The sequence below is a fragment of the Mobula hypostoma genome, chromosome 3 (assembly GCF_963921235.1).
Source record: "Mobula hypostoma chromosome 3, sMobHyp1.1, whole genome shotgun sequence".
Lineage (NCBI taxonomy): Eukaryota > Metazoa > Chordata > Chondrichthyes > Myliobatiformes > Myliobatidae > Mobula > Mobula hypostoma.
In genome coordinates, this window is record NC_086099.1 from 195,977,143 (window position 1) to 195,994,750 (window position 17,608).

General features: G+C 41.5%; 1 protein-coding gene across 5 annotated transcripts in view; it reads right to left on the reverse strand.

Moving 5' to 3' along the window:
- Window positions 1–17,608, reverse strand: part of pard3aa (par-3 family cell polarity regulator alpha, a) — an 883,471-nt gene that overhangs the window by 248,488 nt on the left and 617,375 nt on the right. For all 5 annotated transcript variants that reach the window (XM_063044362.1, XM_063044364.1, XM_063044363.1 and 2 more), the window contains one exon: window positions 10,694–10,877. In XM_063044362.1, coding sequence (XP_062900432.1) covers window positions 10,694–10,877 — 184 coding nt within the window. The remainder of the gene's footprint in view (window positions 1–10,693; window positions 10,878–17,608) is intronic.

Genomic DNA, 17,608 nt, shown 5'->3' on the forward strand with positions numbered 1-17,608 from the left:
ATATGCAGCTGCTGCTCATAATATGACCTGCTCCCGTGGCTTCACATGACCCTGATCGACAGGGACAGGAAGTTGGGGGGGGGGGGGCGCTAAGCAGGTGCTCAGCTTGTCCAATGGTGACCTGGAGGCTAGCAGGGGGAAGGAGCATCTTATACTTCTTCTGCTAGAGACTTATCCCCAACCCACTACCCATCAGACATGTAGGCATGTCCATTATATTGGATCAATAGTATGGTCTATAACCATTATATTGAGGAACTGAGAGAAATCTTTGCTATGCATTGAATACTGGCAGAAAAAAATGCCCAATAGGTGTCTTCATATTTATTTAAGAATTTTGTGTAATGTTATGGCATTTTGTGGAAGGTGAAAACAATTTCAACTGAATGAAAGAGACAGACATTGAAACATCTACCACTGAGCAAATATTAGACCTGGTGATGAGAAGCAGTACAAACATGCAGCTCAACTAGGGAGTCTGACACTATTGGAAATTAGAACAGAATTAGATCATTACAGCAAGAGATAAAGCTGAAGGAAATGAAATAATGTACAAGAATGAATTTATTCCAGATATCAATCGAAAAGTCAAATATTATTCAACGGTCATTTAGTGTTCCAAAGTCACTGCACACCAATAGCAATACACACAATGTGCTGGAGGAGCTCAGCAGGTCAAGGGACTGTGTCCTCATCACCATTAGAATGAGTCCATGATTTGGGAGGCCAAATCACACGGGCACATCACTTAATAAGCTGAAGAAGCAAGAACAGTGCATAACTGGAAACATTTTTGCACAGGTCCTCTTCAATATGAGAAAGCATTGCTAAGTACGCGTGAACTGAGTTCCTTGTTTTCAGAGTTGAAACAAGCATTGGTGTCCTTTGTTTTGTGGTTGTAAAAGCTAGCTGAAATTAGCAGAATTCTCACAGTGTCCAGGTCTGTTTGACTACATTATAGTGACAAAATGATGAAGGAGGGCTGGGGAAAATACTGTTTACCTGGCACAGTGCTATACTTGTGCCAGATTAACATCACCAATTCTACTGAGCCCCTTGAATTCAATTTGAAATGCAACTACTGTCTGAAGGACAAGGTGACTTCCTTTGGTATTTGATTTAATTGAGTTAATTTAAGTGCATTCAATTATTTAAATTGTGTTCGAGAATTCATCAGTGTTTTAATTTTAACATTTTTGGAAGTATTTTTTAAACAATTTTTGAGTGATTTTGAATGCTCAGAAGAATATTTGACATTGAAAGACAAACACAAATACTAACATGCAACGACAGTGAGCCTGGGGTCAGATCTGTCTATTATGCTTGGAGAAGGGCCTCCAATTAATCGGGTGTCAGTTTCCTGGCACAGGACTGCACCTAGGGGCCACTTGAGGAGAAAGTGAATTCCAGAGCAGTCGATTGCCAAACTCACGCAATTTGATGTAGTGGTAGAAAGTCCGGCTCAGTAAGATTACATATATCATGTGCTTTTTTTTTAATTGGGGAAATAATGATTAAAATTCTAATACAATTTCAAGAAACACAGAAACTTAACAATCAATTTATATCAAAACTAGAAAGGTGTTTGAATGTTGAACTTAAATGTCAGAGGTGGATCAAAAACAAAAGCAAGTCTTCCTCCAGCTGCGTTCAGCATGATCTCATCCTGTGAATTCTGCTGCTTGCTATAATTCAGGACTAAGAGACATGTCTGCAAAAGCATGACGAGATTGATGCAATAAGGGGTTCAATGAGAAAAAAACAAGCATGATTGAGTTGGATTGGTAGATATCCACAGTGGCTGAGGCAAGTGAGAGATGATCTCACTGATTCAGATAAGAGAAATTGACAAGAGAAAATGATAAAAGTTTTCCCATGCCTGAGAGAACAGAAGGGACATTACTGATAAAAGCAGTCAATCATACAGGACTGAGATGAGAAGAGATTTTAGAAAGCCTGATTGTTTAGAATTCCCTTCTCCATGGCACTGAGGATGCTCAATCACTGAACACATTCAAGACCAAGACTGATAGATTTTTTTGGCTTCAAGGAAATCAAGAGATTTTGAGCAGAAAGGTGAACGTGCACAATAAGCTTATACCACAGAGATACCTCTGAAGCATCTCTCCTGGGTATCTCTGTTTTTATCTACAGCTCAGGAGATAAGCTGACCACAAGCATTCACTATAAGCCTACAAAATCTTACAGCTAACTTATTTACCACCACCCCCCACCCTGCTTCCTATTCTCTACTCTGTTGCTCCAGTTCGTCCACCTCCAGTGCATTTTCTCCAACAATAAGATTTTCCATACAGGTGCCTGTGAAATGCCTTTTTCATTTACTTCCCATAGCTCACACGAAGAACCTTCCCCTCCTGCACAGAACGAGAACATTGTTCTCCTGGTCCTAACCTCCTCCCTCACCAGTCTCTGCACTGAATTGGTGATTCACAACTTACGATTGTTTGAAAAGGACTCCATCACATTCTGCATCCCTTTCAGCATTTTTGAGGGATTGCTTCCTTTATGACTCATTGGTCCGCTCTTCCACCCTCATCTACCATTCCCTGTCATGGCCATGTTTCCAAGCAATCATCTATCTTTCCTTCCTACTATCGGGAGACCCAACATTCTTTCCAGATGAAGCAGTGATTTACTTGCACTTCTTCCAATTCAGTGTACACTACGGTCAATGTTCACAATGCAGTCTTCTCTACACTGGAAATTCTGTTCAGTCTGCGGAAGTACACATGATCTTTTAGGTGCCTGCCACTTTAGTTTATCAGCCTACTCCAACTCTCATCTTCACTTTTGTGATCCCAGAACTGTTACAATGAAGCCCAAGACAAGCTTGAGGAATACTACATCATTTTTTGATGGGACACACTACATCCTTCAAAACTCACTATCAAATTCTCCAATTTTAAATACCATCCAGAGAGCAGGTTAAAAAAAAAATCTACCCACTATCACAACATCCCATTCTGGGCCAATACATTGCTATTGCTGATCATTTTCGGCAATTTATAGCTTGGCTTCAAACATTTTCCTTTCAGATGTCTTATTTTAAGTAACAGGAGAAATGTTTTCTTCACTGTTTGCCTTACTGAAATTGAAGTACTGCTGAGCAGATGCATCTGTAGTTAATAAAAATAAACTGCCCAGGACAATATATATAAAAAAATGTCAGCGAAGGATGCCTGAAGTTTGAGTCAGTTAAATTTTATGAACACAGATCGCTGGAAAATAAGCTTGCAACAGTGAGAATGTGCAAACACATAAAGGGAAGGATAAATTCTTTTTTAAGAAAATGAAGCATGATTATAGTCACTTTCTTCTTTTAGATGTATTCCTATTTAATTAATCCCCAGTCTTACTCTTCAATTATTGAAGAATTCTCTTCAAAGAACTGTTGTTACCCTCTGAAGGGCTCAATCTCCTCTTGAAATTTAGAACAGATGTCACTCTTGTTTATCTAACCCTTTTGCCCATATTCACCATTATCCCTAAATCCCATCACCTTACCTTCATTTCATCATGTCTTCCATAATAGTAGGAAATTAAAAGCAACAGTAGCTTTCCTATGAATGTTAGCAAGCTTTGGACTGCATACTCACTGATCAACATATTTTTTTAAAGCTACAATATATATTTTCAACCTCATCTCTACAGAGGGCTTAGAGTAGCACTGATCAAAAACACCAGTAGTTTCTTTGTTCAAAGGCCAGTCAGTAGTGAATTAGGTTATTCTAGCCCAGTCAACAGCAGTACCTTGCAAAAAGTACTTCGTTAAATGCAAAAAGTATTTCGTTATCTAGATACAATCTGCTTTGTCTGTTGAAGGTAGCATCTGTATCACAAATGATGGCTTGTACAATGCAGGAGGCATGTAGGTGGGTGATGTTCAGGAGAGTAAAATGGAAAAGGCAGCCACTGCAGAGTATCCCCGTGACCGTTCTCCTCAATAACAAGTATACCACTTCCGATAATGGTGGGGGGAGATTACAACTTGGTGGGGGAAGGCGCAGCGACTGGTCTCTGGCACAGAAGCTCCGAAAGAAAGGAGTGAAGAAGAGTGCGGTGGTAATAAGAGAATCTACAGTTAGAGCAGCAGATAGGAAATTATGTGGGTGTGAAAGAGATACCTGGCCAGTATGTGGCCTCCCAGTTGCCAGGGTCAGGAAAGTGTCTCATCGGGAAAATAGCATTCTAAAAGGGGAAGGTGAACAGCTGGAAGTTGCAGCACTAATTGGTACCAACGATGAAGGTAGGAAAAGTGATGAGATCCTGAAGAGAAAATATAAGGAACTGGGTAGAATGCTGAAAAGCAGGACCTCAAGGGTACAATATCTAGATTGCTGCCTGTGCCACACACCATGATTTGGCAGATTTATGCGCGGCTGAGGAATTGGTGAAGGGGCATAGTTTCAGATTTCTGGATTATTGGGCTCTCTTCTGGGTAAGGTATGAACTGTACAAAAATGATGGGTTACACCTGAACTCACGGGGAACCAATATCTTTGCAAGTAGGTTTGCGAGAACTGTTTGGGAGGGATTAAACTAATTTGGCAGGGAATGGGACCTGGAGTGATAGGGCTGAGGATGAGGCAGCTGGTTTACAAGCAGAAGCACTGTACAATGAGACTATGAGGAAGGACAGACAGACAATAAGGCAAAATTATTGTCAATGGAATGAGTAAAAGTGTAACGGGGGCCAAAATCAAAAAGGGTGATGAATGCAGGACTGAAGGTATTATATTTCAATGCACACAGCATACAGAAAAAGATAGACGATCTTATAGCACAGTTAGAGATTGGCAAGTATGATGTTCTGAACATCTCCAAGTCATGGCTGGAAGATGAACATCTTTGGGAGTTTAACATCCAAGGATATACAGGGGCATGCAAAAGTTTGGGCACCCCGGTCAAAATTTCTGTTACTGTGAATAGCTAAGCGAGTAAAAGATGAACTGAATTCCAAAAGGCATAACGTTAAAGATGACATATTTCTTTAATATTTTAAGCAAGAAAACTTCTTTATTTCCATCTTTTACAGCTTCAAAATAACAAATAAGGAAAAGGACCCAAAGCAAAAGTTTGGGCACCCTGCATGGCAGTACTTAGTAACACCCCTTTTGGCAAGTATCACAGCTTGTAAATGCTTTTTGTAGCCAGCTAAGAGTCTTTCAATTCTTGTTTGGAGGATTTCTGCCCATTCTTCCTAGCAAAAAGCTTCTAGTTCTGTGAGATTCTTGGGCCGTCTCTTTTGAGGTCTATCCACAGACAGTGTGATGTTTGCTTCCAGGATTTGCTGGTATTTAATTAAATTCATTCTTCCCTCTACCAGTAAATGTTCCCCGTACCACTGGCTGCAACACAAGCCCAAAGCATGATCGATACACCCCCATGCTTAACAATTGGAGAGGATTCTTTTCATGAAATTCTGCACCCTTTTTTCTCCAAACATGCCCTTGCTCATTGTGGTCAAAAAGTTCTCTTCAAAAGGTTCAAAGGAACACCTAATCAAGCCTGATGCATTTTGTAAACAAGTCCTGTGGACTGATGAAGTTAAAATATAACTTTTTGGGCTTGTGTTGCAGCCAGTGGCATGGGGAACATTTACTGGTAGAGGGAAGAATGAATTCAATTAAATACCAGCAAATTCTGGAAGCAAACATCACACCGTCTGTAAAAAAGCTGAAGATGAAAAGAGGATGGCTTCTATAATGGGATAATGATCCTAAAGTCCACAATGGACTACCTCAAGAGGCGCAAGCTGAAGGTTTTGCCATGGCCCTCACAGTCCCCTGACCTAAACATTATCGGGAATCTGTAGATAGACCTCAAAAGAGCAGTGCATGCAAGACGGCTCAAGAATCTCACAGAACCAGAAGCCTTTTACAAGGAAAAATGGGCGAAAATCCCCTAAACAAGAATTGAAAGACTCTTAGCTGGCTACAAAAAGCATTTACAAGCTGTGATACTTGCCAAAGGGGTGTTACTAAGTACTGACCATGCAGGGTGCCCAAACTTTTGCTTCAGGTCCTTTTCCTTTTTTTGTTATTTTGAAACTGTAAAAGATGGAAATAAAGAAGTTTTCTTGCTTAAAATATTAAAGAAATGTGTCATCTTTAACTTTACGCCTTTTGGAAATCAGTTCATCTTTTACTCGCTTAGCTATTCACAGTAACAGAAATTTTGACCACAGGTGCCAAACTTTTGCATGTCACTGTATATTGCATCGAAAAGACGGGTAGGTAGGCAAAGGAGGGCAGAATGACTCTGTAGATTAAAAATATAATCAAATCCTTAGAAAGACAGGATCAAAAGATGTAAAATCCTTGTGAGTAGATTTAAGACCCTCATGGAAGTTATAAACAGGCTTCCAAATAGTAGCTGGGATGTGGAATATAAATTTCAATGGGAAATAGAAAAGACATGTAAAAAGGGCAATGTTATGATAGTCAAGGGGGATTTCAATATGCAGGTAGATTGGTAAATTTAGATTGGCGCTGGATCCTAAGAGAGGGAGTTTGTCTAAGATGGCTTTTTAAAGCAGTTTGTGATTGAGGCCACCAGGGAAAATGAAATTCTGGATTAGGTGTTTAGGGATGAACGGGATTAAATTAGGGAGTTTAAGATAAAGAAGTTCCTTTAGCCACAGTGTGATGAATCTGGAATTCATTGTTACAGATGACTGGGGAGACTAGTCATTAGGTATATTTTAAGTGAAAGTTGATAAGTTCGTAATTAGTCAGGGCGTAAAAGGTTATGGGGAGAAGACAGGAGAAGGGGGTTGAGGGGGATAATGAATCAGACTTGATGGTTGGTGGAAAAGATTACATGGGCAAAATGGACTAATTCTGCTCCTTATGGTCTTTTGGAAACAGCTGACAACATTCATTCTCTAGGTTAATCAATTTAACAATTAGCATCAGAGGATGCTTAAAAGTGGTACTATCCTCCAGGGAAATGGGAGGGAGTGGAAAAGGATATCAAGATACTGGACAGACCACATTTGGAATATTGTGTTTCATTTTAGTCACCCTGCTATAGGAGAGATGCAATTAAGATGGAAAGAATGCAAAGGAAATTTATGGGGCTGCTGCCAGGACTTGAGGGATTAAGTTATGAAGATAATTTGAGCAGGTTATAACATTTCTCATTGTGTGTAGGAAACTGATGTAGGTATATACATAGGATCAATGGACACAGACCTTCTCTCAGAGTTGAGGTATCAAGATTTAAAGGGCAGAGGTTTAGGGTGAAAGAGGAGAGCTTTAATAGGAACCCGACAGGCAGTTTCTTCACCCAGAAGATCTTCAGTTTATTGAACGAGATGCCAAAGTAAGTGACACACATAAAAGTTGCCGGTGAACACAGCAGGCCAGGCAGCATCTCTAGGAAGAGGTGCAGTCGACGTTTCAGGCCGAGACCCTTCGTCAGGACTAACTGAAAGAAGAGTGAGCAAGGGATTTGAAAGTTGGAGGGGGAGGGGGAGGGGGAGGGGGAGATCCAAAATGATAGGAGAAGACAGGAGGGGGAGGGATGGAGCCAAGAGCTGGACAGGTGATAGGAAAAAGGGATACGAGAGGATCATGGGACAGGAGGTCCGGGAAGAAAGACAAGGGGGGGGGAACCCAGAGGATGGGCAAGGGGTATATTCAGAGGGACAAAGGAGAGTGAGAGAAAGAATGTGTGTATAAAAATAAGTAACAGATGGGGTACGAGGGGGAGGTGGGGCATTAGCGGAAGTTAGAGAAGTCGATGTTCATGCCATCAGGTTGGAGGCTACCCAGACGGAATATAAGGTGTTGTTCCTCCAACCTGAGTGTGGCTTCATCTTTACAGTAGAGGAGGCCGTGGAGAGACATGTCAGAATGGGAATGGGATGTGGAATTAAAATGTGTGGGCACTGGGAGATCCTGCTTTCTCTGGCGGACACAGCGTAGGTGTTCAGCAAAGCGGTCTCCCAGTCTGCGCGGGTCTCGCCAATATATAAAAGGCCATATTGGGAGCACCGGACGCAGTATATCACCCCAGCCGACTCACAGGTGAAGTGTTGCCTCACCTGGAAGAACTGTTTGGGGCCCTGAATGGTGGTAAGGGAGGAAGTGTAAGGGCATGTGTAGCACTTGTTCCGCTTACACGGATAAGTGCCAGGAGGGAGATCAGTGGGGAGGGATGGGGGGGACGAATGGACAAGGGAGTTGCGTAGGGAGCGATCCCTGCGGAATGCGGGGGGGGGGAGGGAAAGGTGTGCTTAGTGGTGGGATCCCGTTGGAGGTGGTGGAAGTTACGGAGAATAATATGTTGGACCCGGAGGCTGGGGGGGTGGTAGGTGAGGACCAGGGGAACCCTATTCCTAGTGGGGTGGCGGGAGTATAGAGTGAGAGCAGATGTACGTGAAATGCACCAGCAACTTTTATGTGTGTTTTCACCAGCAACTTTTATGTGTGTTGCTTGAATTTCCAGCATCTGCAGAATTCCTGTTGTTTGCCAAAGTAAGTGGTTGCGGCAGGATCATTAACACCACTTAAAATGTAATTGGACAGTTACAGTGAAAGTAAAGGCTTGCAAGGATATGGCCCAAGTAAGTTCAAATGGGTCTAACTCACATGGGAATCTTGGTCAGTCTGCACCAGAAGGGCCAAAGAGCCCAGTTCCATGCTGTATGACTCTTTAACTGATCCATTTCTTCAATGGAGAATAAAAATACAAAAATATGCAAACTGGTTCACAAAGTAATGCTTACAGCGATTAGATGATTAGAAGAAACAGATCTAAATGTGTTAAGAATTTATGGTGTGAGTTAGGCATCAATAAATCACTTAGAAATGCTTGATATGACCTCACACGGATTGAAAATTCAGAATTCATGCAAGTCTGCACTTATTTGTGAATACCTGCTTCACAGCTGTACTTACAGGAATTCAAGCTTTCTTCATATCACAATTTAAGGTGACGCAAGATGTGGGATACGAAGTTTATCTATTCTTTACTGAATTGACATACCTCTGCAAATGCAGCAGAGCTGAAAGGTTTTAAAAAATCATCTAGAAGCCACTGCAAGTATGTAGCCTTCAACAAAACCTGTCATAGTCGACACACTTCAACTTAAGATCAAACTTTTTATGGTCAGTTCTTGAAAAATGTATTCAAGACCAAATTAACTGAAGAATTTCATCTTCTAGTTCTCAGTAGCTGAAAACTGATTTTATGCATAATGATAAAGATTTTGACTATTTCCACAAAAGGCCAGATTCCACCTTAGTTGTACTGTACACATGCAATCTGCTGAGGAATGAACATTTCTTCCACATAATTTAGGCATTAGGAAATGTAAGTATTGCAACAGAACTGGCTGTGTCCCGAAAAAGTGAATGCATCTTTCACATATTTAAATTAATGGTGAATGAAGTTTCATCTGAATTTCTGAGCTCTGAAGTCTTTATTGCCAACTGCTTGATGAGAAAAGAATTTGTTTCACACATAGTATGAAATTATTGTGAAGGAATTGAAATTAACAATGTCAAGAATTATGTTCTGCAGTCTCAAGGCAATCATCTTTTATTCACCCATCTTATAATGCATTGCCTTGCCTGCTTCATTGCAGAGGGTTACCTTGCTCCTGTGGTTGAAGGGTACTTTTAAGCCTGATATCATGAGCTGAAAACATTTATATGACAGCACTGACTTACTGGGCCACTGTCTCAAATCAGTAAGTCAACAAGGTGGGGGTATCCATCAAAAGTGCTATTATGACACACCAGTGCATCAATATACTGTTCTGGCACAACCTAATTGGTCTTACTAGGTGCTTTAGAGTTATTAAAAACATTTTTAAAATACTATATTGCTTGTGGAATCATGTACCCAAATTAGCAAGAAATGTCTAAAGGGAAATTAACTAACTCTGCTCGAGACAGCCATGATATATAACTCAACCTCCTATATAATTGCTTAAAAAATTAATAGACGTGGCTACATGACAATTGATGTAAAATTCAACCTAATAACATTGGTTGAATGGTCGACAACAGTCAGAAATGAGATTTGTCAGCTGATTTGTAATATGCATAGAATTCCACACATAAAGTGCAATAAAAATGATAATTAACAAATTATAAAGAAAAACACGTAGCTTAAAATCTCTCATGATGGCTTCAAAATCAAACGTTAATGAAAGTGTTATGGAAAGCTGCAGGGGCTGTGGTCACAATCCCCGTTGTCCAGAAGGCACGGTAGCCTGTGCTGATTTTGCCAATTTAGGTAATTAAATGAGAACAATGCTAGCAGATTGTGTTACAGACCAACCTGGGTGAAGAATTGGAATGGTGAAACAAACAAACGATTTATAACAGTTAGAACTGTGTTTCTGATCTCCATCTTGTGGCTCCTGAAGCTGGCACAGTGCAAGGAGATCACAGTTACTAAAGATGAACTCAGCTTTGGCATTTTCATGGACAAATTTCCAACAAATCACTGATGACTGCTCAAGTCTGCACTGGTGTTTCAATACCTGTTTACAAATAAATTGGAATGATTGTGGAGTGGCAGACGACTGAAGTAGTATCACAGAGAGCCACTGGCATAATGGTGAGCTTCCATGCTCACTATTTTATTTTGCAAATCATTATTCAAACATACAACATAACTAAAACAGTCTGTGGGAAAATAACACTTTACTTACCCATCTGTTCTATCTTTATCAGGTTCTTTCACCCAAAGACCAGAAGTTACAGAATTCATTTCATGATGGTAACCCATAGATGACTGATTAGACAGTCGAGGAAGATTGCCAGGTGGTCTGTCATCCTCAATAATAACTATGTCATCTTGGGTCATGTTCACTGTTGGGGACATTTGGCAGTTACCTGGTTACAGAAATTTATGAGTTTTAGCACACAAATTATAAAATAAAACTTTAAGCACTTTCATATTACACAATGCACAATTATTTAATTTTCCATTTATTCTTCATTCCTGTCACATTTTCCTTGCATGTGAAAACCCCAGTGTCCTAGTTAAGAATAAGAATGTTCTTTATATTTTTGGTACTGAATCTCATTTGCTCGTTCGACTATCAGTATGAATTTTCTTTCAATGAATGAATTGCAAACCCCTACCACAGTTTGAAAACATTAAAGTATTAATAAGACGTAGCTGCACATATTTTGTACCGGAGTTTTGATCTTGTCTACAGCATTGGGAGGGGGAGCAGCTGGACATTTTTCCATGGGGAGCTTGTAAGGCTCCTCACCCCTGCCATCTCACTGCAATGCTAATACCGTTTTTACTTCTTCTTTGACTTGCAACATGAAAGTATATGGCAGCACTGGTAGGACAGCGGTTAGCATAATGCTTTACAGCACCAGCGATCCGGGTTCAATTCCCGCCACTGCCTCTAAGGAGTTTGTATGTTCTCCCTCTGACTGTGTGAGTTTCCTCCCAGTGCTCCGGTTTTCTCTCACATCCCAAAGACTTGTGGGTTAGTTGGTTAATTCAACATATCGCTGTAATTGGGTGGCATGGGCTCAGAGAGCTGGGATCCCAAAAAAAAATTGCAAGGACTGTTTACAATTGACTAAAGATTTTCTCAACTTCCCGTTCAATCAAAACAGTAAAAACTAAATGAAAAAAAATTATTAATTTTACATCAAATTACAGAAAGAAATTGAGTCTGTCACCAGGAAGTGGTTATAGATGGTGAACAAAACACAGTTACTAACTATGTCATCCTTAAAAAAAAATTGAACTAATGCTTCAGGGTGTAATGGTGCACAGGGATCATTGGCATTGATTACCAGGACTCAAGTGCTGAGCTATAGAGGGAGAATAGATAGACTAGGACACCATTCCTTGAAGAGTATAAAGTTGAAGAGCAACCTTATAGAGATGCATAAAAACATGAGGAAAATAGGGTGAATGCATTCAGTTTTCTCAGGGAAGGGGAATCAAAAACCCAAGGGTATGCATTTAAGGTGAGTGGGAAAAGAATTAAAATGGACCTGGGGGGCAATTTCTTCACATAGAGGGTGGTTTGTTTATGAAATGAGCTGATAAGAGGAAGACACTTGGACGTTTACATGGATAGGAAAGGTTGAGAGGGATTAAGTGCCAACTGCAGGTGAATCGAACATAGATAAGCATCTTGGTTGGCAGGGAGAAGTTGGAGCAAAGAGCCTATTCCCACGCTGTTCTACACTATGACACTCGGACATAGAATTCTCTTTTCGGGGCTGAAGTTCAAATTCTGCTATAGGTACTTTGGAATTTAAATACAAGTTGCTATTTAATTTCAAATACTCAGCAAATTTTGACAATTATCAATTTCTAAAGGAAAAGTCAACACACTCTTGGAAAAAAAGACTAATACATGAATATCTTTAACTGGTCTGATTTACAGTACATGCAACTCCAGCCCACAGTAATGTGCTTGACACTTTGCTGAAATGGCAACTTTAGTCATTCAGTTTGAGGGTAAGTAGTGAGGTCAATGATGGTCATGTCAAATTAACTATTAAGTGCTCATAAAATTGACTAAAATTATTAAATGATTGTTAATGTTTAACAATAATAATTTAAATTATTAAAAATTACTAAACCTCTCACTGCTTCGGGTGGAAGTTCCCACTTGCTTCAAAAAGGCAACAATTATACCAGTGCCTAAGAAGAATTACATGAGCTGCATTAATGACTATTGCCCAGTAGCACTCACATCTACAGTGATGAAATACTGTGAGAGGTTGGTCATGACTAGACTGAACTCCTGCCTCAGCAAGGACCTGGACCCATTGCAATTTGCCTATCGCCACAATAGGTGAACGGCAGATGCAATCTCAGTGGCTCTCCACGCAGCTTTAGACCACCTGGACAACACAAACACCTATGTCAGTATGCTGTTCATTGACTATAGCTCAGCATTTAATATCATCATTCCCACAATCCTGATTGAGAAGTTGCAGAACCTGGGCCTCTGTACCTCCCTCTACAAATGGATCCTCAACTTCCTAACCAGAAGACCACAATCTGTACGGATTGGTGATAACATCTCCTCCTCGCTTACGATTAACACTGCCACACCTCAGGGGTGTGTGCTTAGTCCTACTCTCTCTATACCCATGACTGTGTGGCTAGGCATAGCTCAAATACCATCTATAAATTTGCTGATGATACAACCATTGTTGGTAGAAACTCAGGTGGCGAAGAGAAGGCGTATAGGAGTGAGATATGCCAACTAGTGGAGTGGTGCTGCAGCAACAACCTGGCACTCAACGTCAGTAAGATGAAAGAGGACTTCAGGAAGGGTAAGATGAAGGAACACATACCAATCCTCATACAGAGACCAGAAGTGGAGAGAGTGAACAGTTTCAAGTTCCTGGGTGTCAAGATCTCTCAGGACCTAACCTAGTCCCAACATATTGATGCAGTTATAAAGAAGGCAATACTTTATTAGCAGTTTGAAGAGATTTGGTATGTCAACAAATGCACTCAAAAATTTTCTATAGTTGTACCATGGAGAGCATTCTGACAGGCTGCATCAGTGTCTGGTGTGTGGGGGGGGGGGGGGGGTCCACTGCACAGGACCGAAAGAAGCTGCAGAGGGTTGTAAATTTAGTCAGCTCCATCTTAGGTACTAGCCGACAAAGTACCCAGGACATCTTCAAGGAGCGGTGTCTCAGAAAGGCAGTGTCCATTATTAAGTATCTCCAGCATCCAAGGCATGCCCTTTTCTCACTGTTACCATCAGGTAGGAGGTACAGAAGCCTGAAGGCACACACTCAGCAATTCAGGAACAGCTTCTTCCCCTCTGCCATCCAATTCTAAAAGGGACATTGAACCCTTGGACACTACCTCCCTTTTTTAATATATAGTATTTCAGTTTTTTGCACAATTTTTAATCTATTCAATATACATATACTGTACAAAGTATACTGAATAAGAGTTACTTATTTATTTATTATTATTATTTTTCTGTTACATTATGTATTGCATTGAACTGCTGCTACTAAGTTAACAAATTTCATGTCACATGCCGGTGATAATAAACCTGATTCTGATTATCACGGTCCATCATGGGTAAAGACGCCCCCATCACTGAGCACATCTACACAAAATGCTGTTGCAGGAAAACAGCATCCATCATCAGGAACCTCCATCACCCCGGACATGCTCTCTCCTCACTGTTACCATCAGAAGGAAGGTACAGCAACCGCAGGTCTTGCACCACCAGGTTCAGGAGCACCCCAAAACATCAGGTTCTTGAACTATAGGGGATGACTTCACTCAAGTTCACTTGCCCCATCATTGAAATGTTCCCACAGCCTATGCACTCATTTTCATGGACTCTTCCTCTCATGTTCTTGATATTTATTGTCTATTTATTTATTATTCTTTCTTTCTTTTTGTATTTGCACTGTTGTCTTTTGCACTCTGGTTGATGCAATCTTCCACTGATTCTATTACGGTGATTATTCTATTATTGAGTATGCACGCAAGAAAATGAATCTCAGGGCTGTAGATGTTGACATATATGTACTTTGATAATAAATTCACAGTGAATTTTTCAACTTTTTTTTAAAAAATTGTGCAACAACCAAATTATCTCATTTTGCTTTGGTGAGTTAAAAGTAGGCACTCAAATCAGCACAGCTAGAATGAAAACAAAGAGGAAGTCAAACATTTTTATCTCAGACTCTGTCCAAATTCAAACCAATTAACAGTCTAAATGACTAACATGTAGAGAAATGCTTTTTCTCTTCCCTCCTCAACAGTTGTGAAGTGAAAGGAATCAGAGAGACAAACATGTTGAATCCATACAGATATCGAATATTCTAGACACAGTTCTATTCCCTTAGAAAAAACATTATTTACTTCATGATGACCTGCCTATTGGGTACAGGGGAAAATACCATTTTGGGCAATGCTCAGATTCGATCCCTGCACTAAAGAACAAAAAGTTATATTATGTCAGTGGAATGGTTCATATCGTAGACAATATATTCCAATGTTGATTTTAAATGTCTGTTCTCTTCTGCCATGTTAAGATTGATTGCATGTAATAAGCAGGTGGTGTTCTGAATGAAACGCCAATGTCCCTGCATAATACATATTACATCAAAATAAAATGGATGGAGTTGATCCATGTTTCTGAAAACTCAATTTATTCATTGACATACTATTCATAAACGGCTCACTTTAATAGGCTCATAACCTAACAGTTTTTTTTTCATTTTAACTGTTTTCAGAAGGAACTTGATATCTATGGGGGCTGGGTGAGAGTAATGACACAATGGGAGTAATTTGCCAGCATTCAAAAATTCAATGGTCTGGAGGCCAGGTTTAAATCAATGCCCAAGTCTGTAATGTCAAAGTAAATCTATTTGCTTTGGTCTAAGTAGGGAAATTGGTTTATCATTGCCACATGTACTCGGGTACAATGAAAAATAGTGCACGTGAGGTAGTACAAGGTAAAGAATAATACAGTGCACAATTACAAAGTCCTGTGCAGGTAAACAATAAGGTGCAAGGTCATGATGAGGTGAACTGTGAGGAGTCCATGTAGTCAACAAATGCCAGCCTCCCCCACCCCACCCAACTGATTCAACACTTCTTATACAAGCAATGTAATGGCATTTCCCTGTGACCCAATGCTTTAAAGCCCACTGGATTACTGTACATTACATGAGCAAAGCACAAACACGAACACTGCATACCGGACTTCATCAGTCGGGGCATTATGATAGGAGTTGGGATGTATAAAATGTGAGGAATGTGGGTGTGGTACTTAATGGTTAGTTGACATCAGTATTTACCAAGGAGAAAGACATAGAGAAGAGGGAGATCAGTGCCTGGATGTTGTATAAGACACTGGTGAGACCGCATGTGGAATATTGCAACACACATCAAAGTTGCTGGTGAACGCAGCAGGCCAGGCAGCATCTCTAGGAAGAGGTACAGTCGACGTTTCAGGCCGAGACTTTTCGTCAGGACTAACTGAAGGAAGAGCTAGTAAGAGATTTGAAAATGGGAGTGGGAGGGGGAGGGGGAGATCCAAAATGATAAGAGAAGACAGGAGGGGGAAGGATGGAGCCAAGAGCTGGACAGGTGATAGGCAAAGGGGATACGAGAGGATCATGGGACAGGAGGTCCGGGGAGAAAGACAATCGGGGGAAACCAGAGGATGGGCAAGGGGTATAGTCAGAGGGACAGAGGGAGAAAATGGAGAGTGAGAGAAAGAATGTGTGTATAAAAATAAATAACGGATGGGGTACAAGGGGGAGGTGGGGCATTAGTGGAAGTTAGAGAAGTCCATGTTCATGCCATCAGGTTGGAGGCTACCCAGACGGAATATAAGGTGTTGTTCCTCCAACCTGAGTGTGGCTTCATCTTTACAGTAGGGGAGGCCGTGGATAGACATGTCAGAATGGGAATGGGATGTGGAATTAAAATGTGTGGCCACTGGGAGATCCTGCTTTCTCTGGCGGACAGAGCGTAAGTGTTCGGCAAAGCGGTCTCCCAGTCTGCGTCGGGTCTCGCCAATATATAGAAGGCCACATCGGGAGCACCGGACGCAGTATATCACCCCAGCCGACTCACAGGTGAAGTGTCGCCTCACCTGGAAGGACTGTCTGGGGCCCTGAATGGTGGTGAGGGAGGAAGTGTAAGGGCACGTGTAGCACTTGTTCCGCTTACAAGGATAAGTGCCAGGAGGGAGATCAGTGGGGAGGGATGGGGGGAACGAATGGACAAGGGAGTCGCGTAGGGAGCGATCCCTGCGGAAAGCAGAAGGTGGGGGGAGGGAAAGATGAGCTTAGTGGTGGGATCCCGTTGGAGGTGGAGAATAATATGTTGGATCCAGAGGCTGGTGGGCTGGTAGGTGAGAACCAGGGGAACCCTATTCCTAGCGGGGTGGCGGGAGGATGGAGTGAGAGCGGATGTGCGTGAAATGGGGGAGATGCGTTTGAGAGCAGAGTTGATAGTGGAGGAAGGGAAGCCCCTTTCTTTAAAAAAGGAGGACATCTCCCTCGTCCTGGAATGAAAAGCCTCATCCTGAGAGCAGATGCGGCGGAGACGGAGGAATTGCGAGAAGGGGATGGCATTTTTGCAAGAGACAGGGTGAGAAGAGGAATAGTCCAGATAGCTGTGAGAGTCAGTAGGCTTATAGTAGACATCAGTGGATAAACTGTCTCCAGAGACAGAGACAGAAAGATCTAGAAAGGGGAGGGAGGTGTCGGAAATGGACCAGGTAAACTTGAGGGCAGGGTGAAAGTTGGAGGCAAAGTTAATAAAGTCAACAAGCTCAGCATGCGTGCAGGAAGCAATGCCAATGCAGTCGTCGATGTAGCGAAGGAAAAGTGGGGGACAGATACCAGAATAGGCACGGAACATAGATTGTTCCATAAAGCCAACAAAAAGGCAGGCATAGCTAGGACCCATAACCCATAGGTCAAAACCCGGACTCCAGCAACGACCATGGAATCTCACCGGCTCCAACACCTCAGGGCATATTCAAAACCCGGACTCCAGCAACGACCATGGAACTGCGTTCACCAGCAACTTTGATGTGTGTTGCTTGAATTTCCAGCATCTGCAGAATTCCTAT